Below are 25274 nucleotides of genomic sequence, written 5' to 3' on the forward strand. Positions count from 1 at the left end.
GCATGTGGATGGTCCCCAGATTCAATATCCAGAAAGTCTGGTTAAAAGGAAATGGTTAGCATGTGATGGGAAAGACTGTGCCTGAAACCTTGGTGTGGCAGTGATAGACAGCATTGTACAAGACCATAGCATAAAAAGGATGGAGATTCGAGGCCTTCCAGATGCTGTTGGACTCCCATCAGTCCCAGCCAGCACTGCCAATGGTCCAACTCAGGGATAATGGGTTTTAGTCAATAACAGCTGCAGGGTCCCTGATTCTCCATCCCTACGTTGTAGTCTTCAGAATGGAGTCCTTCAAGAGGTGGAATAATAAGGGATTGGAAAAGTGTTGGATTCCATATGGAACCATATACCATATACTGACATATCAAGCTCAGAATTGTCTCCAATGGCTCTTCAGGGTCTCAGGCATAACTCTCTCCCAGTCCGACCTGGAGATGCTGGGGAATGAACTTAGGACCTTCTGCATGCAAAGCAGGTGCTCTACCAGTGACCTTCAGACTTTCTCCAACTCCCATCAGCCCCTACCAGCATAGCCAATGGTTAGAGATAACGGGACTTGGGAGGCCAACAACATCCATAGAGCTAATGGTTTCCTATCCCCACAATGTAAGCTCATATATTCTCAACTAGGATTTCCCACAACCACATTTGCACACACATAGCATGAGGTGGGGGAGCTTTTTAAAGAGACTGAATTGCAGCCACCACTCTCTGCTACAAAATGCCTTTTCAATTACAAAAAAGGGACCATTGAGATATCCAAATTAGACGAGCCATGAAGGAGGATGGCGGTGACACCTGTCAACAGGACACAGCCCGTGCCAGTGATCTAAAAATTAAAATACAATTTGCCACCCTGATCATTAAAAGAAAATCATTCTTGATGAGAGGAAAGCAGTCACAACAAGGTTATTTCATTTGTTCTGCACATGGATCTGCTCTCCAAAAACGAAGAGAACAATTCCTTTGCATTTTATCTAAGTGCACAAATTATGCATTATGCATTTTTCATCAGCCATAGGCTTCTCTCTCTCTAGAAATGCTGTGTGTGTGTGTGTGTGTGTGTGTGTGTGTGTGTGTGATATTGTAATGAACAATAGTGAATGTGTTATATTATTCTTCATCAAGCCTCCAAGTGGAAAAAGAAAAAAGATCTCTCTGTTACATTATAATAGCTGTTGGCCAATGTAATTCAGTAGATTAAATTCAACTGAATGTGTGTGTGTGTTTTAACACCCCATAAAACAGCACGATAAGGCTGCTATAATTTTTTTTTAAATTTTACTCCGAACTCCATCACACACATCATATACAAGCACCAAAAGAGGGGGTGAAAAAAACTGTGTGAAAAGTAATTTTGCATAATCAGTACACGCCATCTGGAACAATTAAACGATTTCTATAGAACTATGAGGATCAGTCATATCTGCTTATTAAAGATCAGAAATTATACAAGTAATAAATCCTCGAAAAAACTAAGCGTGCTCTCGCCTGTCAACGCTATTTTAACTTCAAATACTGAAGAATGCTTGATAAGGCTGAAAAGAGGAGATTAATATATGCAAATTACATTGAGCATTTAAAATCCCCTGCAACTGTCTCCCGTTCTCCTGTCCCTTATTGCCGCATTTATGTTTTATTCATTCATTCACCCAACTCACCTGTCACTTCATAAGCTATAATATTATGGGGGTATTATTAAACAGCATAAAGCCCCCGCTTTAATTGGAAAGCTTCATTGCATTTTCCAATTATTTGGACTAAATTAAAAGCAGATGTACATAGTTTAATAAGGAGTCTAATATCAGTTCCGGGAAATCAAAATTCATTGTCATTACTGCACCGCGATACTTTTTGCAAACTGTACTCCATTTTCAGGGAGGCGTCCCCCCCCCCCCCAACTCAAGGAAATCTCTGTCGGCAATCGGTTAATTGTCATTCCTTTAATAACTGTTTAAATATCCAAACGCTGCAGCAGCTTCCTATTAAAAAAATTAAAACGGCGGGGCATGTACAAGCAAAACAAATACACTGCAGATTCCTTATAAAGGCAGGCGACTCTTACCACAACTAGTACATGATGCGCATAAGCATGTGTGATTAGCAGTGCATTGTATTGGAAGAAGGGGATGCTGAAACTTGAAGCGGTTCCTGGCTGAGAATCAACTAAATTGAATGCGAAATTGACACTCCTCACTCCTAACCTTTCAGTCTTCTTCATGTGTTCAGCCTGGATACATGAGGGTAAAAGTATACAGACAGGCAGGGTGATTATGTACACAAACTCCATTATTCAGCTTGCCCCTCTACCAAAGCCACATAGGTCTTGCCTGAATTACAAGCCTCCTACTAGCCCCAATGGCCATGCTCTCCACTGTCAGAGGCAGCAGTATGCCTCTGAATATGGTATGCCTCAATATGCTCACGGGAATCGCAGGTGGGGAGAGCACTGTTGCACTCAGGTCTGGTTTCTGGGCTTCAGATTAAGGTATCTGGTTGCCTACTGTGAAAGCAGGATGCTGGACTAGATGGGCCTTTGCTCTGATGCTGCCAGCTCTATCTATGTTCTCATGATCAGAGAAGAAGAAGAAGAAGAAGAAGAAGAGTTTGGATTTGATATCCCGCCTTTCACTCCCTAACATTCTCCTTTCCCTTCCTCCCCCACAACAAACACTTTGTGAGGTGAGTGGGACTGAGAGACTTCAGAGAAGTGAGACTAGCCCAAGGTCACCTAGCAGCTGCATGTGGAGGAGCGGGGAAGCGAACCCGGTTCACCAGATTACGAGACTACAGCTCTTAACCACTACACCACACTGGCTCTCAGTTCTCTCTGCTCAGTTCTCAGTTTCTCTGCTTTATCTCTGCTTTATCAGCTCTCATTTTAAGAAACACTGGGGCAAGGCCAGGCTGAACATCTCAGGAAAGGGTTTGGCTCTCAATAAATTTACACCTCCTGCCCATGCTAAGCAGTTTTTTCTAGGCAGCAGCCAAGTGGAATGCAGCGGGGAAAGGGCATAAACTCAATGGCAGAGCACCTGCTTTGCATGCAGATGGTCCAAGGGTTCAATTTCCGGGATATCCCTGTCTGAAATCCCAGAGCTGCTGCTGCCAATCCATGAATGCAATCCTGAGCTGGATGGATCAGTGGTCTGGCTCTGAATAAAACAGCTTCCTATGTTGACAGAGCCTTGTAACCCATTCATGAAGCTGGCCTTGCTGAAACCACAAAAGAACGCCTAACAGATGTAATGTCATCCGATGGCCATGGGCAACTAAAGTCAATCCTGCAGGGGGATTTCTTTTCTTTTCTAAAAAAGAAGAACATAGGATTGTGCACAGTGCAAATTAAAGCACTCAATAACTCGGAAGAAGGAGAAGAGTTTCTCAAGGAAATTCCCTGTTGCTCAAGCAGACTTGCAAAAAATTTAACTGACATTCTCCAACATCAATTCTTTTTCCAGCATTTGCAATCATAGACTAAAATGAGGATTTTTTTGGGGGGGAACCCCAGTGCAAAAAAAAAAAAAAAAAAAAGTATATTGATACTTGGTAACGTATTTAAAATCAGCCAAGACGTAGTAGTTAAGACAGGTGAGGGGAAACTTTGGCCCCCAGATATTTCTGAACTACTTCTCCCATATCTCTTGTCTCTTGGCCATTATTGTCAGTGCTGATGGGAGTTGAAGTTTGGCAAAAACAGGAGGGCCAAAGGTTCCCATATTTAAATTAAGATTTAAATTAGTTTCCCTCCATGTCAAAGCCTTAATGTGCAGAAACCAAACCAAAACGTCTGTGCGGGTATACACACTTGACATTCTATAGGAATATGTCTTAAAAATTTACCTCATTTGTGTAAAATTCGGTATATATTCCTAAATCTGGAACTCCAGATGTGCTTTGGTTTGCATCTGAAACTCCTGAATGTGACTACCTGGCCCCCAAGTTCCCCCATCCCAAATCATTCACAGAATTATTCTATTCTGCTCATTTACAGAATAGCAAAGGACTCTTAAACACCTTTAATCCCAATAGAAATAGAGGCCTGTTGAGAGGGCCACCCCTATTATAATGGTGGTGTACAATAAAAATCACTAACACAGCATAACGTTGTTAAACCATCAAACAGAGCAGAACCAATCAACACAGAAATTAATTCTCCCCTCCCTCTCAAGAAAACACCCCACTTGGTAAAACAGAAACTGAATGATGTTATGTCACAATCAGCGTTGATTCTCACAATGCAATGCCATTCTGGGGGCACATTTGAAGAGAAAATGGTGACTTACTAGGAAGAGTTCTGACACCAGAGGCAGCAATAGCAAATATGTTCTTTAGAAAGAAAGCAAATGAGCCATGAACACCACCCAAGAAAATGCAGCTGCAGTAGTTCATGCACTGGGTACTTCAAGACTGTGATATGCTCTATGTGGGGCTTCCCTTGTGCTTGATCTGGGAACTTGCAGCTGGTGCAGAATGTAAATAACACCTGTGCTCAGAAATTGGTACTGGTCGCCGATTTGCTACTGGGCCAAGTTCAAGTTGTTACTATTAGCATATAATGCCCTTAACATATTGGGACCAAGTTTAGCTATGAGACTGCCTTCTCCTACATGTGCCCACTCAACCACTTCGATCAGCACAACACACTGTTATAGGTGCCACATAACAGGATTTGTAAGAACTCAGTCGTTTAGTGTTGTAGTGCCTGTACTTTGGAACTTCTTGCCTATTGAGATCATCCAGGTGCCCACACTGTACTCTTTTTGGCACCTGCTAAAAGCATTCTTGTCTACCCAGATGCTTAGAAAGCTGAGGTAATTTTTACTCTGCTTTAGTATTTTAACTTTTCTATGTTTTAATGTAAGATTTTTTAAAATACTGGTGTACTGATTACATACATATATACATCTTTTCAGAATTTGTGATAGGGGCTTTAAAAAAACCAAACCAAAACCAAATAAAATGGCTGACAAGTGCAATTCCTCCCCATTCACCCCAGAAATTCCTCCTTCAGAAGGAAGTGAAATCATCACACAGCATCATTCTTTGGAAGAACCCTACTGTGTGCGTTTGTGAGAGAGAGGTGGGCTGAATGAAGAAAATTGGAGAAGCCATTGTGACCCTCCTACACTTCCTGAAAAACCAAAATGGCCTCTCCACTTTCTCTACAGCAAATGGGGCAGCAACATTTAGCACGGCAGGAAAGCTTTAAAAAAACCTGTTATTTATTTTCATGGCACAGAAGATGAATTTTGAGAAAACAATTGTTATAACAGTAAACAACAAATAACTAGTTCTGATAAAATTACAGGCTTTTATCCTGCCATGAATGATCCTTAAGGTTTTCTTTTACTCAGAAATCATTTCTATTTTACCACTGTAATCAGTGGACCTACACTGGTCATGCCTATTAATCTGACCGGGCCTACTCAGAGTAGGCCTAACATTGGTAACAGACCCTCAGGCCCAAACATCAGACAAACACTGCAGCAACAACTGCCCAAACCTCCTAATGTTCCTTCCAAGAAGAAGCTGAAAGCAATTCTTTTAGCTGCAAATTAAAACAATGGAATCTCTTTTTCTTTATCCTCCTTTCAAAATTACCTATGTTAATAAAGGCGCCACCACACTGTGCTTAGTGAACTATTTAATTATCTTTGAAAAGTGAGGAGAGGGGTGGAGGGGGAAGAGATGGATCAAAACAATAGTTTTTCTGTGAAAAATAAATGGCTAAGCCCTGATTAAAATGTTCTCATCGCCTACAAAGAAATGATACAGGGTTTTATTTTATTTCTGTTAACGCACATTGAAGAGCACAAAGTTATCATGGAGGGGAGCACTAGGCATTTTTTTGGCAACATGGGATGAAATTTCCCGCCCTCTCTCTGCAAGAGAATTGGAGGTTTCAGCCATTCTGCCTTTTCAAAGCAAATGGCGAAAGGACATTTTTTCTATTCAAGCTGCCACCAGAGCTCATTAATCAACGCCAAAGTACTTCAACAGACCCAGGCTTGAGACAAAGCTGTTACCAAACCATTGGCTGAAGGCTTTATTTTCCACGCCAACTGCTATCTTGAAATTTGGACCTCATCTTCCGATAGTGCTCTGGCCAAGGTGCTTCTTTCCAAAGTTTGGTTTATGTTTTATAAATGCACATGGTGATAGGACAAAAAAGAGAAAAAATGTAAATTATTATCTATTACTATTAGTTATACCCCACCTTTCCTCCATGGAGTTTACATGAATGTCCTCCTCTTTATTTAATCCCCACAACAACCCTAAGAAGTACATTAGGCTGAGAGACTGTGACTGGCCTAAGGTCACCCAGTGGGCTTCATAGATGAATGAGGGTTTGAGTCTGACCCTCTAATCACCATACCACATTTGTTCCTCCCAAGGTCCTTTTTCTGATTACAACATACAGGTTGGAAGTCTGTGATATGAAAGTACTTATCACGTCTGTTAAAATTATGTATGTAGTAACAAGAATAGGAGTTGCTCTCTTCAATTCATTTTTAATTTGTACACTGCTGTTCTAGATTACTGTACTCAAAAAAGTTTACAAAATTGACAAAAATACGTAACTACAAAAAATCACATTGCCACCCTATAACATTTCAAACTTCAATTAAAAGCAAAGTAACAGAATCCAAGATTCCATAGAATATCGGGTATCTTAAGTATTTTAAGATAATAAGCTATCAGCAAATTACAGCGGACGCTTGGGTTGTGAACGTGCGGGATGCACGTTCGCAACCAGCAGTGTTCGCAACCTGCAGCGGCGCGTCTGCACATGCATGGGTTGCGATTCGGTGCTTCTGCACATGCACAACTGCCGAAACCCGGAAATAACCCGTTCCAGTACTTCCGGGTTTTGGTGGTCTGTAACCCAAAAAACCCGCAACCTGAAGTGTCTGTAACCCGAGGTATGACTGTATAAAACAAAATCACCCCCATGAATTACAGTAACTTAAATAATGGCAACCAACTAAACACGTTCAGACATTTCCCCATCATTAGTAGGAAATCTATCGCAGATGGCACAAATATTTTGCCACGTGATACCTGTGATATTCCACTTCATAGGAAATGATCAGACCACTGGTTCATATAACTCATTAGTGTCCACACTGACTGGCAGTGACTCCACTAGGATTCAGTCAGGAATCCTTCCCAGAGATGAAACTTGAAGCTATATCTGCTATATTTAGCAGAAATGACATAAAGGATTAAGTAAAAATGAATTGGTGAAAGAGAGAATGTAAAACTATAGTATATTAAGATAAATTATTAAGATAAAAACAAGGTTTGAAGGATTTGCTGAAATAACAAATTGATTTAGAATACAAAAATGGGAGGTGTGAGGAGGTCAAGGAAATAAGCAAAGGAAAGAAAGCCATGTAAAGGTTTGATCTGTTCCTTTTTTTATTGTTTGTATTTTTTCTAATTTTTTTATTTCCCCCCCCCCTCTTTTTTCTCTTTGTAATTTTTAAAATTCGAATAAATATTATTTTTTTAAAAAAAAGAAACTTGAAGCTATAATATGCAAAGCATCATTTCTTATCACTGAGCAATGGCCATGTCTTATAGAAAAGGAGCAGCAGAGCAAGTGGTAGCTGGACCTCTCCAGAAGAGTCATTGCTGTGTAGTCCAAAGAGCAACCTACTAAAGGGACCAGCACCTGGAGGCCAAAAGCAACTCCATGTGAGAGCTAGAGAAGCATAGTGGCTAAGAGACTGAATATGAACTAAAAATGTTATCCAGGACCGTAGCTCAGTGGTTAGAGCATCTGCTTTGCATGCAGAAGGTTCCAGGTTCAATACCCTGCATCTCTGCATGAGGCTTGAAATGTCCTGAAACCCTGAAGAAGTATAGACCTTGGGTCCCCAGATGTTGTTGGACTACATCTCCCATCATCCCTGACCTCTGGTCCTGCTAGGTAAGGATGATGGGAGTTGAAGTTCAACAACATCTGGGGACCCAAGGTTCAGAAAGGATGGTGACAACAATACTGAGTGAGCCAGACCAATGATCTGATTCAGTAGAACGAAGCTTCATAAGATCCAGCAGGCTCTTATATTATGTTCATACCTTATGGTGACAATGATGCAGGATGATGACTGCTCCTCCATTCCTCGGGTCCATTCACCCCAACTTGCTTGCCCAAACATTGCTGGTTAAGGGACTTGTAAGCCACCTGTGTATCTATGTCAAGCTCTGGAATGGGGATACAACACAGCTATGCACACACAATGTCAAGGCACTGCCTGATGGAGTAAGGCCTGGAAGTCCTGGTGCAAGACATGAAACGAAGCAGAAGGCGCGGCTGTCAAATTATCGGTGTCTCACGCAGAACTGAGAATGCCATGTTATCGGTGGATCGCTAGATCTTTGATGCCATAAAACAACCCAGGCATGTAGGAGGAAGGGGGGCTGAGGGGAAGAGGGGAAAAAACCCAGCTCTCTAGATAACAAAGGATCTCAGGATGGCATCATTCATTGTCTTGTAGACAATGGGGAGACAAATCTGCGGAATAATGAGCTCCTTTTCAGCGAGCTGACAGATCTGTTCCATCTCAAGTCTAATCTATGGGACCTAATGTTCTTTACAGTGAAGGCAGCCAAGATGTTCATCTTCAGCTTTGCCACTCTCTTTTGTTTTAAAGTCAACAACTCCCTGGGAAGAATAGAGAAACACAGATGGATACAAACCGGTAGGAAACCTTCAAAACGGGGGTCTGAGTTGGCTCAAATCAGCAAGAAGCCTTCAAAAGAGGGGTCAAAGCTGGCTCAGAGCAGAACAGAGCCTTCAAAAGGGCTCTAGGTATGGCAGAAGATGATGCAAAGTTTGCTATCCAGCAATCAATCAGCGTTGAGTCAATGGGCCACAGTCACACATTTAAAGTGCTATGATACCATTTTAAACAGACTTTGCTCCCCCCCCAAAAAAAAAGGGAACTGGAGTTTGTTAAGGGTGCTGAGGGTTGTTGGGGACCTGTATTCTCCTCTGAGCTACATTTTCTGGGAATCTGAGGCTAAAAGCCAGGGAGCCTGAATAATGTGTGTCCCCCCCCCATCCTCTTCACCTACAGAGCTCAGGTAGTGTATCCAGTTCTTTCCCCCTCCAAAAAACCCACTCTTCATTCTTCTCACAGTCTATAAAGGCAGGTAAGGATGAGAAAAAGAAATTAGTTTAAGGTGTTTATCCCTTTCTCAGAATACTAGAACCCAAGATCAACCAGTGAAACTGAACACTGGGAGTCAGGATGGGTAAAAATGAAGTACTTGCATAATTTAGCCCACAGAATACAGAATCACAGACTTGCAGACTTGGAAAATGTCCCAAAGGTCATCCAGTCCAACTCCCTGCAATGCAAAAATGTCACAGCTAAATATATGCTATCACAACTTATAGTGATGGCCACCAAATCTGGACAGATTTTTTAAAAAAATGTTTACACACAATTCATGGATGATAAGGCTGTCAATGGCTACTTGGTCATGATGGGAATAGACCCCTCCAGCATCAGAGGCACTATGGCTCTGGAGACCTGCTGCTGAGGAATGCAAGAGGGCTGTTGTGCTCCTGTCCTGCCTGCAGTCTTCCCATCTGGTTGGTGACTGTGAGGAGAGGATCCTCAGCTATGGCATACTGCCTATTGAGCCCCCCCCCCCCCCAATGTACGATTTAAAACAAAGCATACATTCTAAAACCGATTCTAAAAACAATTACAACAGAAAAACATATAAAAATCAGTTCCAGTTTTAAGAAATGTAAGAGTGCTTAAAAACTTTCTTCCATCTAGTGATCTTGGGGCTGCCAGGAATAGTCTTCTTCAGCCACCAAATGCCTGGATAAGCAGGAATGTTTTCAATGTGCAATTTACCTAATCTAGCAGGACTCTTTTTATGTTCCTATGCCTCTCCCCCATGCTATCCATGCTGGGCTTGGGAAGGTCTGACTGTCTGATCTACATACATAGATTCTCCAAATGGATTTAGAACCCTGCAGTCTATGTCAAGGATGGGGAACTTGTAGCCCTCTAGATGCTGCTAGATGCCAACACTAATCAGTTCCAACCAGTATGCCCAATGCTCAGGGATTATGGGAGTTGGCGTCCAGCAACACTGATAAGAGTCACAGTCCCCATCCTTGCACTACACAGGGTGATATGTCACAACACTAGAGAGTCTATTAGATTTGGCTAAATGAGGGCATCACTGAGGCCAAGTAAGGGCAATTTAAATGGTTAAGCTAACATAGTTGCAAGTGTTGAGTCTGACAGAAAAAAGTACCAGAAAAAAATCTGCAACCGATTTGTCTGTAATGCACGATTCATTTGTAAAACTTTCTGAAAGCTTGTGTGTCCATTTGAGTTTGTAGAGAAGAAACATCTTGCAACTGAAACGGCTTTTGCTTGCAGCCAAATTCCTCCCCCCCCCCACACATTTTTTTGGAAGCCAGACCAATCCTCTTCCCTTTGGGGACCATTAACATATTGTCCTGAAACAAGCTGTTTATTAACTTCACTGCAAAAGCTGCCAAGGTGTTAAAAAGCTGATCTGTTTAGCACAAACTTTTGATGGAATATTTGCACTCCTCAATTTGACATCTTTCAAAGGATATGATCCAGTGGCCAGCTGAACAGAACACCTAAGTCCCATTGTAATCAATAGCGCAGAAAGAATTAGGATTAAGCATACTGTAGTTCAAATTAACTACAAATGTTATAATGAGCTCCTTTGATTTTTCTGTTACTGTACATTGCTTTTATTAAAATAACACACACTATATTTATTTAAAAATATAGAGCATGAGGTAGCCAAAAATAAGGCTACTTTCAATATTAGTTGGATAATTTAGTATACCAGCATCTCAACCATTGAAATAAAATATGCTTCTAGGCATAGGCAAACCCAGCCCTCCAGATGTTTGGGACTACAATTCTCATCATCCCTGACCACTGGTCCTGTTAGCTAGGGATGATGGGAATTGTAGTCCCAAACATCTGGAGGGACAGAGTTTGCCTATGCTTAACCGTGGCTGGAATTTGCTTATAGACATAAGTCTAATTCATTATTTTTATTGTTAATGCAACTCAAGGATGACAAACTACTGAATAGCTATTCTTTGTTCCATTTCCACCACTTTCCTCTATTTGCTACCATGCCAAAATTTAGACTGGAGGAAAGAAGGACCTGTCTTTTTGTATACTGCAAATTGGGGGCGGGGGGGGGGGGAGAGAGAGAGAGAGAGAGAGAGAGAGAGAGAGAGAGAGAGAGATATTAAACATACCTGGATCTACAAATATGAGGGGGGGTTGTTTGTTTTTTTGCAGTACTAGTCTATTTGGTCTGCAGACCATAAAAAGCAGATGCAGTTATTAAAACAACCACAGCAGAGACAAAAGAACAACAAATACTCTCAAACTGTGGATTCTGTTACACTCTTATTCTAAAAGGCACAGCCTGTGTGCATGCAGAGTGGATAGTATCCACATAAATTAACATAATAGCATTGGACTAAAGAGCCTGCTGGCTTAGGTCAATGGCCAATCAAGTCCAGCATCCAGTTCTCACAGCGGCCAACCAGATACCTATTATAGGAAGCCCTCTAGCAGGATTTGGGCACAATAGCGCTCCCTCCTATGGTTTCCAGCAACTAGCTTTCAGAAGCCTTACTGCCTCCAGCTGTGGTTGGTAGCTTTCACTGCCTCTTGTGGGAGTGAGTTCCATAGATTAACTATGTTCTGCGTGAATAAGTACTTTCTTTTATCTGTGCTGAATATTCTACTCAGAACATAGACCCATGGAAATTAATGAACTTAAAAGTCAATTTCACAGTGTCTACTCTAAGAAGCACTACACTAGCTACAATTCAACAGATACTTACACAGATTGCGCCTTTTAAAATATGATCATAATTCATGATTTAAAATAGTTTGAATATACAGATAATTTTGACTCAGGACTCACCTTCCCTTTAACATCCTTGTTTCAAAGGCTATAGCAAAGAACACTGTCACACTTGAGGAATTCAGATAAAAAAACCCCCCAATTTCATAGAATCATAGAATTGTAGAGCTGGAACCCTGAGGGTCATCCAGTCCAACCCCCTACAAAGCAAGAATCTCAATAAAGCATCATTAGCAGTTTCTGACTAGCATTGTTTAACAATAGCAAAACAACAACAACAACAAAACACAACCCCCCCCCAACTTTTTCCAGCGAAACATGGAGGCTGAAACAAAGCCCTTCAGTAGATTTGTGTATAAAAAGACAGTGACCTCAGCACGGTATAGATGATGAAAACAAATTCCTAGGTTCAGAATATGCTTAGAGACATCACTGTTTTTCAACTATAAGAGGACCTGAAATTTGCAGGTAGATCTTCAGAGTCTACTAGAAACTCAGGTAAATTCAACAACCCTAAACAATCAGCCGACCACTGTTGCAGAGTCACACACATTGCTTGTATTGACAATCAACAATGCTTTGTGCTGTAAGCCTAAGAAGGCTGTCAACTGAGGAAAGGATATTTTAGCAGATTACTCTGCTTTTTAACAAACTACATTGATTTATATTTAAACACACTTGCCTTATTTCCAAAATCTAATCATAGATGGCTTTTTCACATACCAAAGCAAGTACATGATGACGAAAAACTAATCCGCTCATTCTTAGCAGAAAAGCCATTGTGTATGTTTCCTTTTTCATTCAGCATTACAGTAACACACAGTTAATCCTGTAACACACCAGTATAAAAAAAAAGGCGTATTGGTTTTCAAAATACACAAACGTAACCACAGAAAAATAAATCCTCAGTCCTTTGATTAGTCAACCAAAGCTCTGGTTGATTAATCTACCAATTAAACTGATTGAAGACCTCAGTTCTCGCTCTCTTGGAAAGGGCCTACCATCTGATTATTAACATATAATTTACAGGCCCTCTCTACCACAAAAGAAACAAGACAATATAAATGCCACATTCATTTTAATAATACACATTGTACTCTGTGCCCAACATCTGCAGGAAGGTAAAACAGACTCCCACCCCTCACACACACACACACACACACACACTTCTTGACGTGTCCCCCCCTCTCTCTCTCTCCCATCCACGCCTGGGCTTATTGTTTCTTAAGTGACGGAAGGTTTAATCAAGAAAGCAGGCAATTCATCAATTGCAACAAGGCCGCCTGCGTGGGGCTGACAGCCCCCACATGGCTTTATACAGTGGAAAAACCCGGCCACCTGTCAGCCTCCAACCTTTTACGTTGGGATATACAAACGCACTCTGCGATCAATCCACCAGGCCTTCCCATCCGTCCCCTCCCTCTGCCTGATTATATTCCTCCTTTATGTTCAGCGCCGTCCGTCCCTCGTTATTGGCGGGGACAGACGGGGAGAGAGACAAGACAAGCTATGGCTGTTTATGCGCCATCGTAAAAATTTATGCACCCTTAAAGTGACTTATTCCCCCTTCTGTTTGACTCCCATTATTATAAATAATCCCCCCCTTTCTACTTCTACTTCATTCAGGATTCTGCTTCACTTCCATGCTTTATTATCTGTTGCCCCTGTGTAAATACACATCCCTCCTTGGCCTCTGTCATTTCTCTGCTCTCTCGCTCTCTGCTTGCCCTCGTGGTTTTGAGAAGCTCAAACGATGCTACCTGAGATGTGTGGTCCAAGCAACCACTTTTAATTACGCCTCGTGGGCCATATCGTATGTGGGCGGAAACAGTATCTATAACGTAATTAAGCCAGTTTCTGACTTCTCAATCCAGTTATCGCCGTTGTCTGTCACACTTCACTGTGACCAAGAAACGGAAGTACAGGTGAGGCCATGCAGATAGGAGAAAGCAGGCTTAAAACAAAACACAGCCAGGCTTCCCACTGGGTCTTTTAATAGCACGCATGGCCTTCAGGAACCAGCAAGCAACGCTTATAAAGGCATGGAGCAGATGACACAGGAGTGATAGATCTGCCGACAGGTACTAGCCATGACAGCCTGTGTTCACTTTCAAGTACTCCAGGAGAGGAGAACCTCTGGCCTGGTGGGGTCTAATGTAGCCTCTCTGCCTAACACTTGGAACTCTCTCCAGGCCACACCCCCTCTCTGCAAGGACACAGCCCTCACTGGTCTTCTTTGACATCCTCCTTGAGTGTCCTTTGCCTGGCTGGAATGTGTCCCTGGCTTCTGAGGCCTCTTGCTTGCCTGCGTGGAGAATAGAGTGGTGTGTAGAAACCAGCCTACTGTACAATGGGGGAAGTTTCACATCCTTTGTTCCTCTTGGTTTTGCCTCTAGCTCCGCCCACCACTGGCAGGTGGCCTTTGGAAGAGAGTCCAGAAAGGGATGGCATCTCTCAGTCTGAAAAATGTTCCCCACCCCTGAAGAATCAGATGCCAGGGGAAAGCAGCAGGATAGCATCACTGTTATGCAGTGCTCAAATTACCAGTGGGGGGGGGAGGAGAGGGATGTCCTAGACCCCTTTTGTTTTGTGGTGGCCCTGCTCACAACTGTTTTCAAAAGGCTAGACGGAGGGGGACATGGTGTGGCTAAAATTTGTGAGGGGCAGAAATGGGGTTGGGTGCTCTAATAACCACCCCACCCCAACTTTCATTTCCCCCATAATTTAAGAACTGTCTTCATGCTTGGTTGTGGGCTTCTGGGGCAAGGCTGCAGCTCAGTAATAGAGCATCTGTTCTGGATGCAAAAGGTGCTGGGTTCAAACTCCGTCATCTCCAAGGAGGGCTGGGAACATCCCCTGCCTAAAACCCCTGAGTGTAGACCATGGGTAGGCAAACTAAGGTCCGGGGGCTGGATCTGGCCCAATCGCCTTCTAAATCCGGCCCGTGGATGGTCTGGGAATCTGCAAGTTTTTACATAAGTAGAATGTGTCCTTTTATATAAGATGCATCTCTGGGTTATTTGTGGGGCCTGCCTGGTGTTTTTACAGTGGTACCTCAGGTTACATACGCTTCAGGTTACAGACTCCACTAACCCAGAAATATTACCTCGGGTTAAGAACTTTGCTTCAGGATGAGAACAGAAATCGCGCGGTGGCGGCAGGAGGCCCCATTAGCTAAAGTGGTGCTTCAGGTTAAGAACAGTTTCAGGTTAAGAAAGGACCTCCCGAACGAATTAAGTAAGTAACCAGAGGTACCACTGTACATGAGTAGAATGTGTGCTTTTATTTAAAATGCATCTCTTTATTTGTGGGGCATAGGAGTTCGTTTATTCCCCCCTCCCCAAATATAGTCTGGCCCCCAACAAGGTCTGAGGGACAGTGGACCGGCCCTTGCTGAAAAGGTTTGCTGACCCCTGGTGTAGACGACACTGAGCAATGTGGACCAATGGTCTGATTCAGTATAATGCAGCTTCCTATGTCCCTGTGACTGTCCACTGTCGGAGAAATAACGCAGGGCCAGGTGGATCTGTAGTCAGATCTAGCCAAGTATTTGCGGTTTCCTTAATGGAACTGCGGGGTTCCCTCCCAAGCCATCCCAAGGCAGAAAAGCCCATCCAAAACTGAGCAGAGCTGATGTTTCCACGGAGGTGGGGAAGGGAAATCTCTTCGACTTCCTCCCAAACCTTCTTCCCCCATCCGGGATCATTGCCAGGGCAGCATTCCCGCTCTCATTTCCAAACCAATTAAGACCACACCAGAGTAACAAGGGAGGAAATCGGGGGGGGGGGGGGAATGAACACCTACATGAATTATGCGATCGTTACATTCCACCTCTGGAAGAAACCTACAGCGGCAGCTTGAGTAAAAACAAAAACAAAACCCTACCAGGATTACCATTTGATCAGCCCCTTCATTAAGGTACATGAGTTAATGCCATGTTCTTCTGTTATAAGTGCCAGTCACCATTAACACATGAAAAAGCCAAGGAAGGAAAACCAGCTGACAGCACCTCCCCCCCTTTTTTTTTTGCATTTCTTGCAGTGCAACAGTACTCCCCTGCCAAAATTTCACAGTTTACTTTCTTTCCCTTTGTAAAAGATAAATCCCAGTTTCCCCTTGGCAGGGCCCAGCAAATTCAATGGGTCACTTTGCTGGATTACAACTCCATCACATCTAGAAACTCTTGATTCTACCCATGGGCAGCCAGATGACCCTGGGAAGCTCATGAAGAAGGTGTAGAAACTAGTTTGTCCAAGCATCTCTTATTCAGAGATATACTGTTCTTTTACACTGGGTTTGCATTTACTGTATTTATTGTGGTGAATGTTGGAAGATGCAGGTCAGATAAAATGGTGTCCTTCTTCATTCAGCGCATAATGAAGCTATGGAATTCGCTGCCACAACAGGCAGGGATGCGGAGAGTGCTTTAAACAGAGGTTCCAACATGAATCATTGGGACAAGTTAAGAATCATCCCAGCTGGACAAAAGCACTCAAGGACAAGGGTTGAGAAGGGCCAGTGAGGTGTGTTGCCTGGGAGGAGTCCAGAGAGCCAGAGAATCCTGGAGGGCTGGATTTGGCCCCTGGGCCTAAGGTTCCCTGGCCCCGGCATAGCCAATTAGCAGATTAGACAAATCCATAGTAGAAAGTCTAAAAACAGTGCCTAGTCATGACTGCTATATGAAATCTATGGACTTCCAGCTGGTACAGCTCTAAACACGAGTTGCTGGGGCCCATCAGTGGGAAGGACTAGTGGGCAGCTGACAGCAGCATAGAGAGATGAGGCTGGAAAGGGACTTTTCCACGGACTGTAGCACCCAACTGAACCAATGGCTGCTACAGGCAACTGAGCCTTCTGATCACAGGGCAGTTCCTTTTAAGACTTATAAGAACCACGTCTGAGCCCTGCACCCAGCACCCAATCAGACCACCTATAAAGGTAGAGTGACTCTACCAGTTGACTGTCTGAGTTGCCTGGGCAGTCAAAGATGGCTCTGAGTTATCTAGCATGTTTTTTTTTTTTTTTTAAAAAAAGAGTAACTAACACTTTGTCTTACCTGATATGGCATATAAATTGGAGTGCTGGTACTCAAAGTCTGGTCGAGTGCCATGCCCTTTCCCCCGAAAACTGGCCGGAAGTGTCAGAGATATATGCCTAGCAAGGAAAAACAAAACAAGTTGTTACAAGATCAAGGCTGCCAGCAACAGGAGTCCTAGAAGCAAACATGACCTGTCTAAGTCTTGAGATTGGCTTCCAAAGGTCTTGTTGGTCTTAGGAGGTCAACAGGTGGGTGGTAGGGCAAACAGGTTTTTTGGTGGTGACACCCAAACTTTTGAATACTTTGCTGATTTCCTTTGGGGCCAGGGTCAAGGAACTGTCAACTCTCAACTTACATGGGGGCTACATTCCAGGGACAGGATGCAAGTCAAATTGCATACGGTCAAAACACACTTTCCCCTCACCTCCAAGTGTTCTCCCAAGGGGACACAGAGTCTCCCAAGCCTGCTCAACATTCTTCCCTGCGTCTCCAAATGCTCTCCCCATGGTGAGTGTAATGGCGGGTTGGATTGCTGACTTTCCTCCCCCTTTTTTCAAACAAGCACATAAAGCTGAATTCGCCCAAGTTAAATGTACATGAGCTGCGAGCAGACTGCATTCAAAAAGCCCTAAACATTTCTGGTCCAATTCTTTATGTTCCATCTCAATCAACGGGATTATCTGATGGTTTTGGTGGTTCTACATACTCCTGAGGTTCCGCAGGTCTTCACTAGGAACTGAGCCTTAAGTGGGGCAGGCTGGTTCCTTGTGGAATTCCCTGCCAGTAGAGATTAGGAAGGAATTGTCCCTGTCTTCTTTTAGATGTCTTCTGAAAACTGTATTGCTTCGATAGGTGTTTGCAGTATGTTTTTTGTTTTCTTTTTCAACCAGCCAATGATGCTGTATTGATGTTTAAGTGAACCCTATTCCTTTCACAGAGCTACAATTCCCAGAGTGGTTTAACAGTCAATCCCTCTTCCCAGGGGACTCTGGGAATTGTAGCTCTGGGAGGGAAATACGGTGGGCTCCTAACAACTTTCAGCATCCTTTAATAAACTACCGTTCCCAGGATTCTTTGGAGGGGAGAGCCATGAATGTTTATAAGGATAGGGTACTGCTTTAAACGTATAGTACAGATGGGACCTTATTTTAAGTAAGCGTTGCTGGTTGGCCAGGATGGATATAAACTTATTTATCCCTGCAAGCCAACAGCAGAAATGTGTTTTCCTTATGCCTTTAAAACTGCTTGTCATTTTATTCTATAGACAGGAAATTAGATGTGGAACATTCTCTCTCTCTCTCTCTCTCTCACACACACACACACACTTACACGCACACACAAGAAACCAACAACAGCCCAATTTATAAAAGTCCCCAAGTTCCTAAACACATATTGTTAAATGTGAGCAGCTTGGCACCATATGGCAAATCAATTACTAGTTTCAATCCCGAAACACAGACACGCACACACCCAACCTGAACAAAAGCAGGTTGGGGGAGAGAGAGAGAGAATGGAGGTGTGGAGCGGAGGAGAGAAACAGCAAGCCAGAGAGAGGAACAATCTGGAAACAATGGAAGAGTTGAAATGAACAGCGGCCGCCGGAGTTTTGAATACAATTAATCATCATTCCGAGCCAACGGGAAGCCATATTGACGCGGGCCCTGCATTTGAATATTTAATTAGGGCGAAGTTCTTCATCAAATTATTGCAGATTGGGGGGGGGGGGCTGGTGTGCGTGAGGAGGGAGAGAACAGGCGCAACTCAAACCCCCAAATCCCTTTGATCGAAGCTGCCAAAAAGCTGCACTGAGCCTGTTCAAAACCGCAGGGCTAATTCCGATGCGGCTGCGAAGGCATTTAGCAAAAATAAAAAACAGAAGAGGAGTAATCATTGAAGTTGGCTTATTAGAAATGCATTGGGAGTGGTGGTGGTGGGGGCTCTGATCTTATACGAAGAAGTGGAACACTCAAATGAAGACAGACACACAGACGGAGTGGGGGGAAGAGAAAGAGAAACGTGATTTGGTACTGTGGGGGTCCTTTTTATTTTCAACCATCCTGCTGCTGTTAGCATGATCACTTAACCAGGATTTTAATGGGCACAGTGTCATCACGTGGATTGAAAGCTCACCACTGGCTGCCATCACAAAAATAAGATGGGCCTTTAAAAAAATAATATACACCCTGGCTTTTGACCCATCAGGTGTATCTGTTTAGGACTCTTATTTTTCTGTTCGTAAGTTGTTTTAAACTGCTTTCGATACTGTGCTTTAACTACTGTAAGCAGCCCTGGGGCCTTGGAGTGAAGGGCAGGCAATCAATCAATCAATCAATCAATCAGCAAGTGCTAGCCCAATGTAAAAATTAAATAATTTATTATTTATTGAATTTCTAACCCACCCACCCTCCCAAAGGACCCCTGGGGTGGCAAAACAGATGTTTGAATGAAACAAACAAACAGCAGACATTCCAACACAGATTTAAAAATTCTAAAAACAATTCCAATTAAAAACATCTAAAATCAGTTACAGGTTTTTAAAATAATAATAATAATAATAATAATAATAATAATAATAATAATAATAATCTTAAAATAAGTTTAGGACATTCCTCCAGCCAATCATCCTAGGGATGCCTGGAACAGTATTTCATTATATTATATTATTATATTATATTAATAATAAACACTGACTCTTAAAGCACTTAATCAGGAACAAGGAAGCCTGTAGCCCCGCAGATGTTGCCTGATGACAACTCTCGTCATCCCTCAGCCATGCTGGCCGAGGAGTTGCTGGGAGTTGTAGTATACCATCATCTGGAGGACACCACTCTGGCTACTTGTACCCTCTGTCTCCCTACCCGCTCTCTCAGACCGCCAAGTCAACTCCCCCTCTGACATCAGAGGTGGGCAACCAGAGCAGGGTCAAGCTGTCCTATCCTCCCACCTCCAAAACGCTTCCTAAGAGAGGTTCCCCTGGTACCAACAGTTTCATTTCTATACAGATATATTTGATTTATATTCCATCAGACTAGGCCCATGGGCTGGAAGTTCCCCCATAGATATTTTAAGGCCACCCCGGTATTCCCGCTCCCTCCACTAACTGGATGCAACACTTGAATGGGCAGTTGTGGAGCCTTTCAAAGACCAAATCCTTCTCTACCCAGTCCCTAAAATGCAAGTCAGTGTTCTTGCTCAGAAATTCTCCCCGTATGGGATACACAAGAGCAAGCTACGGTGGGAGACTGCGGATGAGGAAGAAAGAAGGGGGGAGGGGGGGAGGGAGAATGTCTTTTAATGAGGAACAATACAGCCCCTAGTCTCTCTCTGGAGCCATAATTAGAGCAAATTAATTGAAGTTGTGTTTTGACACACTTGCTGAACGCACAGGCGATGCATGACATGCTTACAACTCCACTTGCGGCAAACGGCATGACGGAAGTGAGGATACAAAATCACTAGGTGCGCACAGGAGCCTATTTGCATGTGCGGTGTGCAGACACTAAGCCATTCAACGGTGCTCCTGTGAAAAGTTGCCACTGAACGATATTAACAGTAATTACTAAGACTTCAGGAGAATCTGTAATGCTGAGAGGTGGGAGGTAGATAGAGGAAGGCTCTCATTAATAGGAGCCAGTGCCAGTTACTATCATTTCTCCTGCACATTCTGGAAAGCCAGAATCTCCCACCTCCATCCCCACCAGCATTAAAATGGCACAAAAGACATGGGGGTCAGGTAAGAGACAGAAACATCCTTTCAGGACTGAGCAAAAACACTCAGGAGAAAGCCGCCACCACCCTCCCACTTCCTCCTTGTAACAAAGAATAAAATCTACTCACAGGAAGCTGACATCCCAATCTATTCTGAAGCAGTCTCCACCCTTTCTAATGCCTCTCTTTAAAAAAATTACACTGGTTTTTCCATTGCTTTCCTCATTCATAGCAAGTTCCTGATCCTCATGTTTACCTACATTTTCGACCTGCCTGTTGTTCTCAGTTTTAATGTCCTGTGCTCACTTGTTGCCTACTGTCATTTCTTGCTGGCATTAGGCAAACGACTCATCATTTGACCAAGCTTTTTTAAACAGACCTTCTTAATCTCTTAGTCCCATGGACTGCAAGAAGATCAAACCTATCCATTCTTAAGGAAATCAGCCCTGAGTGCTCACTGGAAGGACAGATCCTGTAGCTTAGGCTCCAATACTTTGGCCACCTCATGAGAAGAGAAGACTCCCTGGAAAAGACCCTGATGCTGGGAAAGATTGAGGGCACAAGGAGAAGGGGACGACAGAGGATGAGATGGTTGGACAGTGTTCTCGAAGCTACCAGCATGAGTTTGACAAAACTGTGGGAGGCAGGAGTGCCTGGTGTGCTCTGGTCCATGGGGTCACAAAGAGTCGGACACGACTAAATGACAACAAATGTTACATTTGGCTGCTGTAATTTTATGTTTTCCTCTGCCCTGACATTTTAAAAAAAACCACAACCATGTTTAATTCAGTTTCAAAATCATTTTACCAACACCTTAGTTGCGGTGTGAGCAGCAATACTGAAGGGTAGCTTAAAGGTAAAGGTAAAGGTACCCCTGCCCGTACGGGCCAGTCTTGACAGACTCTGGGGTTGTGCGCCCATCTCACTTAAGAGGCCAGGGGCCAGCGCTGTCCGGAGACACTTCCGGGTCACGTGGCCAGCGTGACATCGCTGCTCTGGCCAGAGCCAGAGCCAGAGCCAGAGCCAGAGCCAGAGCCGCACACGGAAACGCCGTTTACCTTCCCGCTGGTAAGCGGTCCCTATTTATCTACTTGCACCCGGAGGAGCTTTCGAACTGCTAGGTTGGCAGGCGCTGGGACCGAGCAGCGGGAGCGCACCCCGCCGCAGGGATTCGAACCGCCGACCTTTCGATCGGCAAGCCCTAGGCGCTGAGGCTTTAACCCACAGCGCCACCTGCGTCCCTACGGAAGGGTAGCTTAGAAATTAATAAATCTAACAATGAATGTACATCATCTAAAGGAGGGATGGAGAACCTGTGATCATCCAGATGCTGGGATTATGACTGAACGTCTCTAACACTCCAGGTTCAATCCCTGGCAGCTTCAGGTGTGGCTGGGGCTGAAACCCTGGAGACCTGCAGCCAGTCAACATATTTATTTATTTAAATTCATATACTTTCCTTAATCCGAAGATCACAGGGCAGTTCACAACATAAAAACACAAAATGGCAATGCAAAATAATGGTCTCACTCAATATAAGGCAGTTTCCTTATATCCCTATATGAGGTGTGGATGATTGCTTTTGAAGGCCCCCTTGGAAGGCAAATCACAGGCAAATGTCAAGTCAAGCTTTTAAAATACACTGGAAAGAAAAAGAGCCACTAATGCCAGACCACCAGAGTTAGACGCTTATGCCTTCTTTTGCAAAACTGAAGCCAATATCAACGTTTTTTAAGTTTCTCGTCCAGGCAGGGCTCTGCAGGGAGGGCCAACTGTTAAAAGCGTTTGTAAATGTTTAAAACTCTCATCGAAGCCCATTAAAATATAAGCTCTCACGCTGCTCTTAAGTTCCCCTGCTTCTCTCTCAGACACGGCACCCCCCCCCCCCAAGTTCACCCTCGTCTGCAGATGAAACCCACTGAGTTGGAACCACTTCAGGTGCTTTGACATCCAAGCAAGATGCAAGTCGTGTGGGTTCTGTTAAACAATATTCTGGAAACAGCCTCTGGGCTCTGTTCTCTCTCCACAGCTGGAAGCATAAAGCTTCCAAATACCACTTGATGGGAATTGCAAGAGGAAGAGTGCTACTGTGCTCAGATCCAACTTATGGGGATCCTACACTGTGCTCAGATCCTTTCTATTTGGGATATCCAGCTGGCCACGATGAGAAAAGGAGGCTGGACCAGATGGGCCACTGGCATGATCCAGCAGGTATTTCTGATGTTCTAGGGAGCCAACCCTGCTAACAGGTCTGGCTGCTTGCCCCTCTGCCCAGTATTCCATTCTCTTGGCCGGCAGTGGCATTCCAAGGTAATGAGCAAAGAGAAAGCCCCCTTTCCCCACTGCCTGTTACATTACCCTTTTAACTGGAAATACCTTGGGTTTAATCTAAGACCTTTTGACTGAAAGCAGAGACATGGGAAGATATCCTCGACCAGGCTTGAAACTCATCCATCCAATTAAGCATTATCTACTTTGACTGCTGCTTATGAGCCATACTTGCATTCCATAGATTCTGGGTTTGATAAGCATATTAAGAACTTGAGAGAATGACCACAGCTCAGTGGTAGAACACCTGCTTTGCTTGTAGAAGGTCCTGAGCTCAATCCCTATTGTCTCCAGGGATGGCTGGGGAAAGCTCCTGCCCAAAACCCTGAAAAACCACTGCCAGTAAGTGTAGATAATACTGAGCCAGATGGAGCAATGCCTGGATTGATATAACGTACCATCCTATATGGGATGCGGGTGGCGCTGTGGGTTAAACCACAGAGCCTAGGACTTGCCGATCAGAAGGTCGGCAGTTCAAATCCCCGTGAGGGGGTGAGCTCCCGTTGCTCGGTCCCTGCTCCTGCCAACCTAGCAGTTTGAACGCACGTCAAAGTGCAAATAGATAAATAGGTACTGCTCCGGCGGGAAGGTAAACAGTGTTTCCGTGCCCTGCTGTGGTTCGCCAGAAGCAGCTTAGTCATGCTGGTCACATGACCCAGAAGCTGTACACTGGCTCCCTCGGCCAGTAAAGCAAGAGCGCCGCAACCCCAGAATTGGCCACGACTGGACCAAATGGTCAGGGGTCCCTTTACCTTTACCATCCTATATTCATAATATTCACAATCTTATGTGCCTCCCTACCCCAAGCCAAGTAACTGGCATTTGGAGGTAGACTGCCCATGAACCTGAAGGGTCCATTGACCATTGGTGCTATTGTTATACACATTTATGGGAGACCAATCCAACAAAGTTCCAGCAGGGTTCTTCTTACGTACAGTGGTGCCTCGCAAGACGAAAAGAATCCGTTCCGCGAGTCTCTTCGTCTTGCGGTTTTTTCGTCTTGCGAAGCAAGCCCATTGACGGCTTAGCGGATTAGCGCTATTAACGGTTTAGCGGCTTTTAGCGGCTTATCGGATAAGCGGCTTAGAAAAAGGGGGGGGGGAAACCCTGCAGGAACTCGCAAGACATTTTCGTCTTGCGAAGCAAGCCCATAGGAAATTTGTTTTGCGAAGCACCTCCAAAACGGAAAACTCTTTCGTCTAGCAAGTTTTCCGTCTTGCGAGGCATTCGTCTTGCGGGGCACCACTGTACTTGTGTCCCTGACCTCTGACTCACCACCCCGACACATCTTTCTGACATTATGTCTAGCAATCACATGAGCATGTTTCACACACCCACAGGATCAAAAGCTATTTGGCACTCAAGGATCAGAGCTGGGAAGGGAGGAGAGGCGAAATTCAACATTAACATGCAGAAGTTGAAACCAAAATCCCCAGTCTTGGGCAAGTGGGACGTGAAACACAGACGACACATCTTTTCGCAATTGGAGTGTGTTCCATTTCCCAAAGTGTCTGTCGCAAGCTGATAACTTTTTTGTTGTTGCTGCATGGATGTTAAGTACAATTATATCTGCCACTGGGGGGTGGTGGGGGGAGGAACGCACAAACACAGAGAGAAAGGAATGACATCTTTGCTTGAAGCTGACAGATTGTTTGGAGACCGTTTCAAGGATAGCAAGAGGCACTGCAGGAATGAATCCCAAGCACGCGAAGGGTAAGTCTGGGTACAGATTGGCAAATCTGCCCATTTTTGGTTCTTTCAAGTTAATAATTTCCCCTCCTAGTTGTAAGTTCACTCCCATGATTCTCTGCACCAGTGTGTGATTTAATTCTGTTTAGAAAAAGCATGCAAACAACACATTATCTTCCCCCTATGAGGAAAGGTGCAATGTTTTAGAATTTTTTAGTTTAGAGAAAACATAGAGGTGGTATGTTAGAAGTTTATAAAATGATGCATGGCATGGAGAAAGTTTTTCTCCCCTTGTAACACTAGAACTTGTGGACATCCAAAGGCAGCTGAATGTTGGAATACAGAGGGCAGATAAAAGGAAGTACTTCTTTATGCAGTACATAGCTAAACTGAGGAACGTTCTCTTGCCGGAGGCAGTGATGGCCACCAACTTAGATGGATTTAAAAGAGGATTAGACAAATGGGGAAAGCTAATGATGGCTACTTGCCAAGATGGCTATGCTCTGCCTCCACACCTTTCAAGTATCAGTTGCTGAAAACCATCTAGCTGGCTGCTGTGAAAACAGAATGCTGGACCAGATGGGTCATTGGC

At 43.9% G+C, this 25274-nt stretch overlaps 1 protein-coding gene across 5 annotated transcripts in view; it reads right to left on the reverse strand.

Moving 5' to 3' along the window:
* Window positions 1-25274, reverse strand: part of MVB12B (multivesicular body subunit 12B) — a 101854-nt gene that overhangs the window by 42748 nt on the left and 33832 nt on the right. For 4 of the 5 annotated variants that reach the window (XM_079962229.1, XM_079962231.1, XM_079962228.1 and 1 more), the window contains exon 7: window positions 16976-17073. In XM_079962229.1, coding sequence (XP_079818355.1) covers window positions 16976-17073 — 98 coding nt within the window. Of the gene's footprint in view, window positions 1-11034; window positions 11218-16975; window positions 17074-25274 lie in introns of those variants that run through there. The other variant, XM_079962230.1, reaches the window with a different exon arrangement.

The sequence above is a fragment of the Podarcis cretensis genome, assembly GCF_951804945.1.
Source record: "Podarcis cretensis genome assembly, chromosome: Z".
NCBI lineage: Eukaryota > Metazoa > Chordata > Lepidosauria > Squamata > Lacertidae > Podarcis > Podarcis cretensis.